General features: G+C 54.8%; 2 protein-coding genes and 1 non-coding gene across 4 annotated transcripts; 2 read left to right on the plus strand and 1 right to left on the minus strand.

Moving 5' to 3' along the window:
• Positions 1-225: 225 nt before the first annotated feature.
• Positions 226-5,056, plus strand: LOC123254001 (non-structural maintenance of chromosomes element 3 homolog; the record flags this gene model as incomplete). The annotated part of the gene is made up of 9 exons (XM_044683078.1): positions 226-405; positions 778-841; positions 1,222-1,301; positions 1,878-1,975; positions 2,416-2,495; positions 2,607-2,649; positions 3,841-3,903; positions 4,410-4,524; positions 4,659-5,056. Coding segments are annotated over 9 exons (1,005 nt in total), but the record flags the coding sequence as incomplete, so codon positions are not given.
• Positions 4,119-4,189, plus strand: LOC123254003. The gene has a single exon (XR_006506645.1). It is a non-coding gene; the product is annotated as a small nucleolar RNA SNORA11 (small nucleolar RNA).
• Positions 5,057-6,178: 1,122 nt separating the features above from the next.
• Positions 6,179-14,137, minus strand: LOC123254002 (6-phosphofructo-2-kinase/fructose-2,6-bisphosphatase 1-like). 2 transcript variants are annotated; one of them, XM_044683079.1, is made up of 8 exons: positions 13,443-14,137; positions 12,597-12,743; positions 12,006-12,110; positions 11,323-11,452; positions 9,702-9,764; positions 8,980-9,044; positions 7,778-7,864; positions 6,179-6,953 (listed from the first exon to the last, which is right to left on the minus strand). In XM_044683079.1, the coding sequence occupies exons 1-8, from the start codon at positions 13,761-13,763 to the stop codon at positions 6,894-6,896; spliced, it is 978 nt and encodes a 325-aa protein (XP_044539014.1). In that variant the 5' UTR covers positions 13,764-14,137; the 3' UTR covers positions 6,179-6,893. The 2 variants fall into 2 exon arrangements, with proteins under 2 accessions (XP_044539014.1, XP_044539015.1); XM_044683080.1 differs by lacking the exon at positions 7,778-7,864.
• Positions 14,138-14,292: the final 155 nt, after the last annotated feature.

Below are 14,292 nucleotides of genomic sequence, written 5' to 3' on the forward strand. Positions count from 1 at the left end.
GCCCTGGAAGGCTCTCCCAACATGGCCTCCAGGGAGTGCATTGCAGGCCCACTCGGCAGTCTCCGCTTTCATTAGGAGAGTTCGGAAGGGAGGCTCACCAGTCCCTGAGGCCCCTTAGACAGGGACAGGTTCCGGGATTGGGGAATCTGTGCCTCCAGAGAAAGCTGCAGGAAGCACCCCTGCACGAGGGAAGCACGGCTCCTCTCTTTCTTCATGCCACTGCAGTTGGAGAAGTCTAATAGCGAGGAAGAAAAAGAGGAGACCAAGGCACCAGATCCCCCTGAGGAGGAAGAGGAGGAGGAAGAGGAGGCTGCTGCGGCTGCAGCTGCTGGCGCTGCTGCGCCTGCTCCTGCTCCTGCTCCTAGGAACCCCCTGCAGAGATCTCAGTCCAGGATTGAAAAGAAGGTAGGAGCTCAGCATCTCTTTACCTCAACTTGTCTCTCATCCTGCCATCTTTAAAATCTCCCCAGTTCCTGTGCTTTGTCATCTTAGTTTCCCTTCTCCTTTCTCTGCTAGCCATAGCCCTGTGTGTGTGTGTGTGTCTTTAAACCCTTCCCTTCTATCTATGAGTCAATACCATGTATTAGTTCTAAGGCAGAAGAGCAGCAAGGGCTTGGGTGATGGGGGTTAAGGGACTCGCCCAGGGTCACACAGCTAAGAAGTGTCTGAGGTCAGATTTGACCAACTTTCTCTAGGCCTGGCTCTCCATCCACTGAGCCACCCAGTTGCCCCCATGCTTCTCTCTCTTGAGATATAACCTCATGCCCTCTTCCCCAGGTCTGTGAGGTGGTACAGTACCTGCTAGTGAAGGATCAGACAAAAATACCCATCAAGCGGACTGGTAAGTGACCTGCTGCTTCTTAGATCAGTCCCAGTGGGGATCCAGGTCCCCTCTTTCCTCACTCCCCCAGTGCCTAGACTGAGAGGGTACCCTACATCATCTTCCTTCCCACCCCCTTGGTAGACTGAAATCCTGCATTTGTGTCTAGGAGTTAGTAACAGGGCAGAGATACATGCCCTTCAGGCTTATGGGTGACTTGAGTAAAGATCCAGTAAAGGAGATTGAGAAAGAACAGAATTGGGAATCCAGAGAGCAGCAAGTGATAGGCCTGTGTCCAGTGCTGGGGAGAGGTCAAGAACCGTGGGTCAGTGACTGGAGGAACCACTAGGCAGTCCTCAGTTTTAGGGGGGAATAAAGTGGGCATTCTTTATTCCCCATAGATATTGTGAACACCATAATTAAAGAATACAAGGAAATGACCACAGAAATCATCAACCGAGCTGGTCAGATGCTGGAACAGGTAGGTGGATGCTGCTGCTACGGCTGCAGGAAGAACAGACACCATAGCTGGAGAAAATCAGTCTTGCTCCCTCTCATTTTATGGGCAGATACTAGAGCCCTGGACTCTTGTCCTCGAGGGATCTTCAAACTCTGACTCCCCCACTTAGCATTTTGAGCCCAGCCCCTCCTTTTCATTTTCCATTTGCCCAGATTCTGCCTAGGGTATCTGGATGTTAAGTCCAGGCCTGTGTTCTCTCCCATAACCTCACCCTGACCCTGAATTTTACCTATCTGCATTTTGCCTGGAATCCCTTCCACTTCCTGTCTCTGTCCTGGCCCCTCACTGACCTTCAAGGCCCAGCTTTATTCTCTCCTCCAGTTAGTTCCTCTAACCCTGAGAGTTGGTGCTCTTTTGACCCCTTTACCCTTTGACATGCCCCGTCTTGTCTCATTTTCTGACATTGGGTTTTGATAAATGCTGGTTGGTTTCATCAGGTCAAAAAAGGCATTTTCTCTGATCCTAACAGTTCCCAGTCTCTTGAGATCTTTCCTCTCTCCCTCTTTATGTGATCCCTCGTCTCCTCTCCCTTGACAGGTGTTTGGAATAGAGCTGAAGGAGATTGATGACAAGGCCCCTGCTTATGTGCTCCTTAACAAATTGGAGCCTCTGGAAGAAGATGACAGTATGAGACCGTAAGAAGGGAGCCTCTGATCCCATTTCCCCCATTCTCATCCCCAAGTCCTGTGATGTCTGCTCTCTCCAGGCTCATGGCAACAAACTGGGTGGAAACTGCCCTGAGCAGGAAACAGATGAGAGCACTTTGAGTAGGGAACTCTGGCCTTTGCAACTGAGAGGTCCATCAGCAATGACCTAGTGTTAGCCACTCCTGCTTTATGAAGTCCCAAGAGAGGAAGGTACTCAGGCTCACTTGATGCTGAAGAGCAGAACCCAAAGGAAATCTAGGAAGGGCGTTTTAGATCTGAATTTGCTTGTACTTAGGAGACATGAGAGCTTAGGCCCAAACCCTGAGATATGGGGGGGGGGGCAGACTTATTTGCTTAGCTGGGCCTTGGGACTTCGCTTGGTAACCAAACTTCCATGAAGGTGAGAGCCTTCTCCGTTTGCTTTCCAGAAAACATGATACAGCAAAGATGGGACTTCTGATGGTGATTCTCAGCCTCATTTTCATGAAGGGGAACTCTGCTAGGGAGGGTAGGTAGCCCTAACCCTCCTTCTCCTATGGGAGGGAGGCAGAATGGGGCCTTCAGGGATCAACCTATACCCATTTATCCCCTTTCTCTGCATTCTCTCTTTCTTCAACAGCTGTGGTGTGGGACATGCTCAGGAAGATGCGACTTAACCCAGAGTACGGTGTAGTGATTCAGTACTTTTTCTCTCTCCCCTTCACCCCTGTGGATATCATCATTGAATATTCAGTAACATTCACCTGACAGTAAATACCCTGAGAATGGGTATTCTTCCCCACCCTCTCAGATCCTTTTAGCTGTACTGAGGAGGCCAGCCAAGGCCAAGGAGCAAAATGAAATCCTGCCCCAGCCTCTCTGGAATTTCAAGACTGGAAGGCCCCTCAGAACTGTACTTAGTCCCTAAAAGTCTTGCTAAGTAGAAGATGCAAGTATTATCACCCCCATTTTATAGATGAAAAAACTGAGACTCCAAAAGGATTGTTTCATATGAATTTTCTAACAGAATAATATTCTATTCCTTTACCATACCCAGTTCCTTCAGCAGTTCCTTAGATTGTGTTTCCTTCTACCAAGTCTTGCTATAAATGCTTTGGTGTACACAGGATTTCCCCCTGTAGTCTTCTGACCTCTTAGATCCTAAGCTGGAAGAGGTCTGATTGGTCCTTGCTGAATGGGGGGGTGTCAGACTAGGTGACTGGCATACATAGTCCGTGCTCATTCAGAGACCTAGGAGCAGTGGGAAGGAGGAGAAGGGGCAGGTTTAGGCTGATGAGCAAAGCAATCCCAAAGCAGGCATGTAGCAGGCTCCTCCACACCAGAGGTCTTCAAGTGGAACACTTGTCCACTTCTAGCTTGGGCTAGGTGGCTTCGAAGGGTCCTTCCCACCCCAAATCCAGGGGGATGATTATCAAATAAGAATCAGTCTTAACCATTGGCAGGGCCTTGCTTGCCCAGTTCTCCAGCCCTCGGGGGAGGCATCTGCTCTGAACACATCTCTGCTTAGAGACCTGCCTCGCTGGGCTGGGGGGTGGAGGAGGGGTAGCTCACTACTCCTAAGTGAGTCCATTCTGCTGGGGGACAACTGCCCTTGAAAGGTCCTTTCTCATGGGAATTCCCACTCGATGCTCCTGACCCTGCTCGGGGGAGCCTAGCTAGCCAAACAAACCAGAATTTTTCCTCCCAGTACCAGCCCCTCAGATATTTAGGACAGTGATCTAAGGCTCCTCTTCCTCAGGGTAAATAAACATGTCCATGTTCTCCCAAGGGATCCCCTTAGGGCCCCTCTTGTTGGGAAATGTCTCTGACTTTGCTGCCCAGATGATTCTTTTGGTTTTTTCTTCTATCTTTAGCAAGAAGCATCCACTGTTTGGGGATGTGAAGAAGCTGGTTACTGATGAGTTTGTCCGCCAGAGGTGAGTTGGTAGCCCCTGAGCAGGCCTCCCTTGGAGCCCGAGCAACACTGAGCTTTGTGTCTTGGGAAGTTGATTGGGGCACTGAGTTCTGCCTCCCTCTTTTCCCTCTCTGGGCTTCCAAATACCAGTGTCTCTTTTATAGGGATTGGTCATTCTTGGCCCCTTGGTTTTCACAGTCATCCTTTTGTCTCCCCCTCAACCCTTGGCTGGCAAGAACGGTGTGATCAGAGCAGCTGGCGGAGAGCGTGGCCAAGCTGTTTACCACACACCGTACAGTAAAACCCATGAGGTCCTTCAATCACAGGGGGGCAGAAGTGTTTGCCTCACTGTCTCTCAGTTGACCATACACACTCAACCCTACCAGCCTTATATCTCATTAGCCGGCATGAGATCATATGTATGGGGGAAGGCCTCCTCGAGGTGACTAGGCTTTTGTCCCTGGGAGTCTGGGTGGAGGGAGAAGGCCCAGCTTGGAGATGAAGGCTCTATTTTCCCTCATCTCCAAGGTATTTGGAATACAACCGGATTCCCTACACTGATCCTGAGGAGTTTGAGTTTCTTTGGGGACCGAGAGCTTTCCTGGAGACCAGCAAGATGCAGGTCCTTCGCTTCGTGGCTAAGGTAGTAGCATAGATGGGGTGAGGTGGAGGTGGGAGACCAGTCGCCAGCCGCTCCCTCCTCTTGTCTGGAGAAGGGGCCCTGTCTGTGCTGAGTTTCCTGGCTTCTAACAGGTGACTGGCCCTGTTTTCTCCTAGATCCAAAGGAGAGACCCTCGCAGCTGGGCAGTCCAGTACAATGAAGCTCTTCAGGACGAGGCAGCGACTGCCTCTGCCTCCACTGCTTCTGCTTCTGCCTCTGCCTCTGCCTCTGCCTCTGCCTCCTCCGCTTCTGCCTCCACTGCTTCTGCCTCTGCCTCCGCCTCCGCCTCCGCTTCGGCTTCAGCCTTGGCTGAGCCTGATGTCCTGGCTGAGACCGATTCTGAGTCTGAAACTGAGGCTGAAGCCTGTGCCTCTGCCTCTGCCAGTTTCTTGGGGTAGGAGAGCGCCCAGTCCAAGTCCCCCTTTGAGGCGGCAGCTTCGTTCTACGGGAACATAGTAGTTATGAGTTAAGACCCATCCTGTGTAGTCTGGGGTCTAATAAAATTGCAAGTTGATCTCTGTGGTCTCTTTGTGCGCCTCTCGTCCTCCCCGTTATCAGCTTCCCAGATGTTGCCTTGGCTTTGAGGCTGGCCTCCTGAGTGGGTGGTGGGACATGGAGAAGAGAACTTGCTTGGCCTTGGCACCCCAGACCCTGTCTTTGGCTCCCCCCAGGCAGATTTTCCCCGGGTGTCTGTGTGTGTGTGTGTGCGTGTGTATGTGCATATCCTACCAATATACTCATAAGTATATTATATGTCATAAGTACAAGTTCCCCCGGGGCTACTTGGGGGTGGGCAGAAAGCACCTGGTTAGCACAGGGCTTGGCATATAGGAGCTTCCTAAACGGATAACACTCTTGGGTCCCCCTAAAGTTTCCCTAAGTGGTCTCCAGGCTTTTGGGGTGCCAAAAGACTGAACGGGGCTTGGTTTGTGTCAAGACCATCCTTGAACAGCAACGGAAAGGAAGATGCCTCCTTGGGGGTCAGCCTTAGCAGGGAGGACAGCTCCCACCCAACTCCAGCCCATGGTGCCCCGGCAAGAGGGCAGAGATGGAGTTGAGGAATGGCCTTGTGACTAGCAGAGGCTATTAATGCCATCTCCCCTTTGAGCCCTCCTACTGGTTCTCACACTTGGGTCCCCTTCTTTCCCTCTGTGGGCTGTCCAATAGCAATAATAAAACTTGCTCTATCTCGGGGGCATGAACCATTCACTCCCGGTCTGTGGGTTTCCATCCCTCTGTCGTGAGCAGCCTTATGTTTGCACAGAGATCTCCAACTGTTTGCTGGCAAGAACGGTGTGATCAGAGCAGTTGGCAGAGATCATGGTCTGGCTGTTTACTTCGTACCGCACAGTAAAACCCACTTACCCAGAACCCCAGTGGAAAGCCACGTAGCTAGTACTAGAAGTGGGTTAGCGCCCACTCTAATCACTAAGCTCCACTGCCCCTCTCTGGACTGATCACAAGCGCCCTGTGCAAGACTGGCGCCGTGTTTGGCTAAGTGCTTCGAATTCTCTGGGATGCAGATTCTGAGGAAGAACAGTTCACCAGCCTCTCCCTTCAAAGCTGGATGCTTCCTGAGGGCTTCTCTAATCCAATCCCCTCCATTGGTTCTAGGAAGGAAGAGGCCTTGGGAAGATAAAGTCCAACCCTCTTTATTTTCAAAGCAGGAAGAGCAGGGGGAGTGATTTTGCCAGTGTCCCAAAAGGAGTTGGCATGGGCAGGTTAGCGATTCTCAGATAACATGGGCCCTGGAGGACACAGGAGGGAGGCAGAGCCACACTGACTTTGTCCTGGGCCCCCCAATGGGAGCCCCGGGTCCTTCGGTGATTGGTTAGCAAATGCCACCCTCGTTTCACCTGTATGGTGAAGACTTCCCAAAATGCCAATTGTTTGGATGAAGTGGGCTGACCATTTCAAATGATCTCCCCCCCCCAACAGGGAACTTGTGGATGTTATTGTGTTGAAGGGGAGCCGCTATTGGGGTACCCAGAGCCACGCTTCATCTCTGAAAGGCCAGGCGGGCTTGGGGGTCAATCCTCAGCTGTGCCCCTGGGAATCCTGGATCTGGCTGCCACTTGGAATAGGTAAGAGCCTGGTTGGGGGCAGTGTTCCTGGTCAGGTCTCCCCTACCCCCTTTCGTCATTGGCTTCTCTACTCCATTCCCTCCCCTTCGACCTTTTCCTGTCTGCCTCAGTCTCCAAAACTCAAGTGCCAAATCAGGGCCTGGCTCTGTTCTCTGGTCAGCTGTGAGGTTAGAAAGCTAAGCTGGATGGGAGATGGTGGGTAGGTGGGCGGGCTGGCCTCTGGCTGGGGGGATGAGAGGAGCTGGCTCTGTGCCTGGCCCGAGATGCTCAGTAGTGAGCTGGCACTGTATCCAGGGCTTCTTCAGGTTCCCGGCTGACGTCCACGTTCTGAAACAGAAGGGTGGCGATATGACTGGGGCTAGAGCTGGAATTCTGGTCTGAAAGCTTGGGAGAGCCGGGCCAGGCCTGGCTCTGTGGTTGCTGCCTTGCTGTGAGACTTGAGAAAGACTGTAAAGCCAGGAAGCCGGGCTGAACTCGGTCCTGCCATTCTGTGACTCAATGGCGCCGGGGCCCCGAGTCAGCTGGTGGTCTCAGCCCCGAAGATGGCCAGGCCTCGGGACTGTGGACCCAACGCTCTGGCTGGCCCTCAAGGCCGTCTCCAGCCTTTCCTCAGGGATGCCTCCAACTCCTCCCACACTATTTGTTTGGGCTTTCGTGCCCAAATGGATGGCAGCTGGCAGGAGAGAGCTCTGCTTGTTATCAGGACTGACTAGGGGCACCTGGGGGCACAGCGGACAGCTTAAGAGTCAAAAAGGCTTGAGTTGAAATCTGGCCTCAGACACTTCCTAGCTGTGTGACCCTGGGCATGTCACTGAATGGCTGTCTGCCTCCATTTCCTCATCTGTAGAATGGGGTTTGTGATAGCCCCTAGCTCCCAGGGTTGGTGTGAGGTCCAAATGAGAGAAGAATTGTGAAACACTTAGCACACAGTAGGCGCTTAATGAATGCTTGTTACGTGGAACACTCTCCAGGGCTACTGCCTCCTGACCCCACTCTGCACTGCTGGGTCCGCCAAAGGCCCTCAGCAAATCCGCGGTTGAACCACAGAAGCCAGCCAATAGGGGTGTCTGATGAGGCAGGAGGAGATAGTGGAGTCGCAGCCCCCCCCAAAGAGAGAGACTATGGGCAGAGGGAGGAGAGGGGAAGTTTACCTGAGGGTTCAGGGAAGGGAGGCCTTCACTCAGGTCTTCCAAGGAGGGGTTGGTGGGGGGCTGGCCAGAGGAACAGGGTGGAAGTTCCTGTGTGTGGGAGCATGGCTAGCTGAGTGGATGGAAGAGGGAGGACAGAACTACAGGTGACAGAGCCCCAGTGTTCAGCCCGGCTCCTCCAGGGGAGCCTTCCTGGATTACTCCAGCTCGTGGAAGGGGAGAGAGACCCAGGAAACAAGGGAGGCTGGAGTGAGAGCAATGTGGAGCCACGTCTGCCCCGGAGGGAGGAACAGACATTAACTCTTCCAACTGGCCACCACTGACAGCCATAAAGAGTCTATGGCTTTTTTTTTTGAGCCAAAAGGAACTCAGAGAGACTGGGTCCAACTAACACAGATGAGGAAACTGAGGCCCAACAGAAAGAAGAGATACCTTATGGTCTCCTGCCTTCCCCCGGCCTCTCCCCTGGAAACATGATGGCAGACATAGGTGGTGTCTCAGCTGTGAGATCTCACTTTAGAGATCACTGTGCCCAACTAGCTGCCCATTTTCCAGATGAGGAAAACAAAGGAACAAACAAAGGAACAAACAGAGGAAACAAAGATCTTTTGTGGGGGGCAGCTGGGTAGCTCAGTGGATGGAGAGCCAGGCCTAGAGACGGGAGGTCCTGGGTTCAATCCGGCCTCAGACACTTCCCAGCCGTGTGACCCTGGGCAAGTCACTTGACCCCCATGGCCCACCCTTACCGCTCTTCCGCCAAGGAGCCAATACACAGTATTGACTCCGAGACGGAAGGCAAGGGCTTAAAAAAGAAAAGATCTTCGGTGGTATGGCCATCCCAACCCCTACTCATTTCCCCACCCCTAATTTGGTGACACAGCGGGAGTAATAGGTCCCTGAGCTGCAAGGTCCCACCTTGGACCGAGAAACAGAGCTGGGACCTCCCTGGAGTCACCTGTGTGAGGCAGCCATGAGCTTTCCCCACTCCTCTCATCCACGCCCTCTTGGCTGGTCTGGCAACCGAGGCTTAACAGGGCTAAGAAGCAGGCCGGGGCCAGGTGAAAGAGCTCCCCAAACTCCTATCAGCTGAGCTAGTCTGCCCTTGGGGCCCTGTCTTCCCTGTGAGTGGGGTGGGCCCCAGGTGCTACCAGGGGGCAGAGCCCGCCCAGCCTCACTGAGGCAACAGCTCCCGGGCCTGCCCTTACCTCTGGCTTCTCCCGGTGGGTGTTCACTGCCTCTATATTCAGGTAGATGGACTCAACTTTGCAACCTGAGAATGGGAGAAGGGGAAGAACAACCTGTCAATCCCACAACAGTGCTGAGTGGGGAGGAAGCTCTGGGGCCTTCAAGGCAGGCAGTCCCTGCACGGCCGGGAGACAGAAACAGAACCAAAGAAGGGATTAAGAGGCAGAAGGGAGGGAGGGAGAGAGAAGGGGGCCCAGGACAGTGCCTCAGGGAACACTTGGGGTGAGGGGACGGGGACCTGATGACCAGGAGAAGCAGCAGCAGGAGGCAGGAAGGAAGGAGGACAAGGAGGGAGCAGGGCGAGGAAATCTGAGGGAGGAGAGAATGTCTGGGAGCTGAAGGTGATGGAAGACGATGCCAAGAGCTGCCAAGAGGCCAGGAAGGAAGAGGAGTGAGAAAAGGCCCTTCGCTTGAACAACAATGACAATGGTTCTGGGGGAGGCAGCCCACTGAGAGCTAGGGAGAAGCCGGAGAGAAAGCAGAGGCCCAGGAACTGCACAATGAGAGCTTGGAAGGAGAGTGAAGAGAGGCAGCAGAAGGCCCACACTCTGCTGTATGGCACGGGGTGAGCTCTGCTTTCTTTCCGTGTCCAAAATGGATATTCTAATGGTTGGAAGGGTTGGGGCACTCCTTGAGGAAGTTGCCATAAGTGGGGGCACTTTGGGTAGCTTGTGGCACTCACCGTAGGCCACTGGGGTAAGTTTGAGTACCGTGTGCAGGGGACATTTGAGGTAAGGCAGCTCCTCTGCAAGGGAAGGAAGAAAGGGTCACCCATTCAGCTCCCGCACCCCGCAGGCCCCTCCTCATCTACCCATCTAGCCGCCACACCAAGTAGGTTCCAATACGGCATTCTGGGGCTGGGGAAGATGGAGGAGGTGCCACGCCTGGGTTCCTGAAGGTCTACAGTCTCTAGCCCAAAGGAAGGCAAACCGCGCCTGAGAGCAGACTTCCTGCGGGCACAGGGCCTCATCCCCAGCACATAAGCTTTTTGGCCATGGCAAGCCGTGGAACAAAGAGAGGCCCAGCTGTAGGAACACAAGTGGCCTCGCCCTTAAGCAGCCAGACTAAAGGGCCACGTGGCCAGCTATGCAATGGCAGATGGCAGGAGCACCGGAGGGAGGCCCGGATTCCTTCAGGAGGATTGGGAGGAGGTCAAGCAACAACCCAGCTGGATGAGAGGACACGGGGAGACTGAGATCAGCAGCCACCTTGGAGGGAAGCCCCAGCTGGAGCTAGGGAGCGGGCTGGTACTTTCACTGGCACGGGGAGGTCCCTACCAGTACAGACTGGCCACTGCTTTGCAACATCCAGTCTTAGAGAGTGGCCAGAAGGACACAGCGAGCAGGGCGCGGCAGGGACACGAGCCCACCTTCTCTCTTTCCAAAACAAAATATTCTCTACCTCCAGAGATGCAGAAGTCCCTCCTCGGCCCCTCCCAAGGGGGATTATGGGAGATAATCCAAAGAATAGCTCCCATTTCCAGACTCCACTAAGTTCTCAATCCTGTCGGGTATTTGGTGTGAATATTAGTTCCATTACAGAGGAGGAAACTGAGGCTAAGAGACTAAGTAACTTATCCAGGGTCACCTCCTGGCTGGGGAGGTTCCAAGCCACGTATATCGGCTCCCAGGCCAGTGTTTCCCCAGCTCTGGCATATTGTCCCTTCCCATAATGCCATGAGATGCTGTGGCCTCTGGTGAAGAGTCCAGTTAGGCTGAGCCTGGCCTTCTGGGAGGCCAAAGGATGCATTCTGCTGGCACTGTCATTGAGAACCCAGGCGTGCCTGTGTCATGGCATCCTTTTTTAAAAATAATGCTTCTCTGTTAACAATAAATCAATGAAGCCTCTCCAAACCCCTCCATAGCACGAGGCATGCTACTCTGCAGGCTCTGCCTGTTCCCTGTCTTTGGAGGCTTCCCATGTGGGAAGGCTCGCTCTTGAAAATGGCGCTTAGTAGTCTAGCTCTTAGAGCAGTGATGGGCAAACTATGGCCACAATACAATGAAAACTTGAAAGAGTTGCCTTAGAAACAGACCGACAGATGAGCATTTCCTTTGCTTTGGCCCCCTCTTTAAAGAGTTGGCCCAGCACTGCCTTAGAAAAAAAGTCCCTCCAGCTTTGAAAAAGAACTCCCTGTTGGTATGGCCCATCCTGAGCACCCTTAGGACCCTGAGAGAGCTCGCGGCCTCATGCCACTCTCTGTGCTGCTTTGGATCGAAGCCTGCTTGCCCAGGTATCGGGAATGGCCCTTGGCTACCCCCTCCCAGCCTCCTCGCTCCCCTCCCTTGCCCACGAGGGGCTACCTGCGCTCTTATCCAGGAAGTAGGCCAGGAGACAGCGCATCACGGCCTGGTGGCAGATCACCAGCACATTCTCCTGCCGTTCCAGTTCCATGATCACTGGCTCCAGCCGCTGTACCAAGTCCTCATAGGACTAGAAAGGAGAGACGGACCCTGACGTGAGCCAGAAGAGGGAGCAGAGACCCACTTGCAGGCCAGGGCAACCTGGGAGGCATCTCCCTCCTGCCCTAGTCCTTGAACTCCCCAGCCAGCTCTGGGCAAGGCCTTCCCAGCCCCAGCCCCAGCCCCGTTCCCTCCCTCTCACCAACCCACTGCCCACACTCTTGGGCTGCAGATCTCTTCACTGCACGAGAGGGAGGTTTGGCGCCTCCCTTCTTCCATTGGCCCAGAAAGCATGGCGGCCACCCAAATAGGTGAGGGACGAGGGACAGAGATGAGCCGTGCCCTTCCTCGTCCTCCACATGAGGCAGGGGCAGGGGAGTGCCGACCATGGGCTCTGCCCTCCTGGGCCACACTATGGATGGGAGCTCAGGGGAGGGAGCAGGCATCTGAGGCTGGGAGGGGGCCTAAAGGCAGCTGGATGGGCGCCCGCCACACTGGAGCGTGGCTCAACACCGGGCTTTTGCTGGGGTACGGGGATCTGGCTGGATTTGGCCAGGCCAGGGCCCCTAGTGGGCCTCCCTCACCTCTCCCTTGGGGTAGCGGTAGCGATACTTGTCCTGGTCTCGAAGTGCAAATTCCTCTGGGTAATGCTCTTGGATCTCTTCGTAGGTCATCTCTTCACAGACACCCTAAAACGCCACAGGCGTCCAGAGAAAGGGGCAGAAGAGAGCTGGGACGTGGGCACCCAGACGTGCAGGGTTTGCAGGGGGCCTGTGAGGGTCGGCAGGGCTGCGTGTCTCTGGCTTCAGTGTGTTGGGGTACGCAGACATGTCTGCCCGTATACACACACGTGTGCTTCTGGAATATCCATATGGTGGATTTGTACATGTGCGTGTGTGTGTGTGTGTGTGAGCCTGTGGGGTGGGGGATTAGTGTGTGTGTCTGCAGGGGATCTGCACGGGCTTTAGTGTCTGGGTTTGGCTCTGCCTGTGCATGTGTGTCTATGGAGTGCACATGTAGGTTTTGTTTCTGCACGTTTGTGGCATGCGCATGTCTATCGAGGGAGCTTACATACATGTATGTATGTGGGGGGGGTTCCGTGTGTGCACACTGGGATCTCCCCAGAAATTCACTGTTCTCGGGTGCCGGCCTCCTTCCGCCCCGGCCTCACTCACAGCATCTATCTCGTTCAGGGCCTTCCACTGCTCGTACGGGACCCGAAGGGCCTCAGCCGTCTGGATTGTTCTTTTCATGTGGCTCGTCCAGACCTTCAGGGAGCTGATGCTCTGGGCCTGGATGAAGTTTGCCAGGGCGTATGCATACTGCCAAGCAACGGGGAGAGAAGAGGTGAAGTGAAGGCTTTCTCTTCAGGCCCAGTACCGAACCGACACACCGTACCGGGAGAAACTCGGGGCGGCCCAGCTCGGCGCCAGAAGGGCCCCCGAGAGCACACGGCGAGGCGGAGAGGAAGCGCATCCACAACCCGGTGGGGTGATGGGAGGGGAGCCGGGGCTGGATTCAAGGGGTGACGGGGAAGCGGCAAGGACTGCGGGCAGGGCCACCGGGCCCAGCCGAGACCAATGGTGGCGAAGGCCCGATCCTGGGGCGCGGGAGAGCAATGCCGAGAGGAGGCTGAGGGAGAAGGCAAAGGGATGGGCGGGTGCACGCGTGCATGGCTGCCGGCTGCCTTCACGGCGCAGCTTTGGAAGTGACATGTCTGCGCTGCCGCGAGTGGAGGAAGATTCGAATGAAGGAGGGAAGCCGGAAGGAAGGAGTAAAAGCAAAGGAGGAGCGAGCAGAGGAAGGATGAGCTGAAGGGGGCCAAGAATGCAGGAGCGAGTGAAGGAGAAATGAGCAAAAGAGAGAGCGTGAAGGAAGGAAGTTGTGGAGAAGGGAACGAATGAACCAGGGGGGAAGAACAGAAGGAAGAGAAGGTGGGAAGAAAGAGTTGAGAGGCAGAGGGGAAAGGAAACAAGGGGGGGGGGAGAGGCAAAGAGGCCCCCCCTCATCCGAGCCCCCACCTGCTTGCCCCTGGGGGAAAGGCCTGAATCGCCCCCGATGCGGCCCTTCAGGTTCAGCTCACTCTCCCCATGTCTGCACAGGTAGATGGAGCGAGGCGTCACGTGGATGTTCATCAGGTAATACACGGTGCGGCTCTGGATGTGGTCCTGCACTCTGTTCACCAGGTAGCGGGTGCCCACGTCGAAGATCTTGATGTAAGACAAGTGGCTGCCGGGAGAGTGAGGAGACTCACAAGGGGGAGCTTTGCTGGGACTCAAGCCTTCCAATCTGCACCCGCCACCTCCTCCAGGAAGCAGGAGGGACTTCCATGGAAGAGCCATTTAGGGGGTGAAAGGGGCTGCTTGGCAAAGGCTGGAGCACCGCCCAGATTTCCTGCCTGTGTGTGCAAGGTGAGACCTGCACCCCCCCGGGGGGCCTCAGCCAGAGGGAACCAAGAGTACGAAGGGCACCGCTTGTCACCCATCATTTTCCATGGCTGATCGATGCTGCAATGCCTCACCACCCCCAGGGGAAAAGTCCAGGCACCTGCCTCCCTTTCGAGTCTCCCTGCAGCTGCCACGCTCTCCCTCACTGCTCATTTCATGTCTGCACCTTCCCTGGGTTAGTGGGCCTGCCTTTCCTCTCCCCCAGCTCCAGGGCTGAGAGAGGGTGGGGCAGGATCTCTTCCCTTCCCTCTTTCTGCCAGTCTTTCCTCTTTTTCCCCTCCTCTCTCTGCGTCTCCCTCCCTCCATCTCTCTCTCTCTCCTCTGGCTCTCCCTCTCTCTCCTCCTCTCCCTCTCTCCTTTTCTCCTCGGTCTCCCTCCTTCCCTCTCCCTATCTCTCTCTTTCCCTCCCTTCCCTCTCCCTCTC

Source organism: Gracilinanus agilis, unplaced genomic scaffold (assembly GCF_016433145.1).
Source record: "Gracilinanus agilis isolate LMUSP501 unplaced genomic scaffold, AgileGrace unplaced_scaffold12606, whole genome shotgun sequence".
Taxonomy (NCBI): domain Eukaryota; kingdom Metazoa; phylum Chordata; class Mammalia; order Didelphimorphia; family Didelphidae; genus Gracilinanus; species Gracilinanus agilis.

What these genes read in the sequence shown, in the direction of transcription:
- LOC123254002 (XM_044683079.1), bottom strand. Translation starts at nt 13,763, where the DNA reads ATGGCTCTTCCATGGAAGTCCCTCCTGCTTCCTGGAGGAGGTGGCGGG. An exon ending in CCCTGAACGAGATAGATGCT is followed by an intron (nt 12,111 to 12,596) that starts GTGAGTGAGGCC and finishes GTGGCGTTTTAG; the next exon opens with GGTGTCTGTGAAGAGATGAC. An exon ending in CTTCCTGGATAAGAGCGCAG is followed by an intron (nt 9,765 to 11,322) that starts GTAGCCCCTCGT and finishes CTTCCCTTGCAG; the next exon opens with AGGAGCTGCCTTACCTCAAA.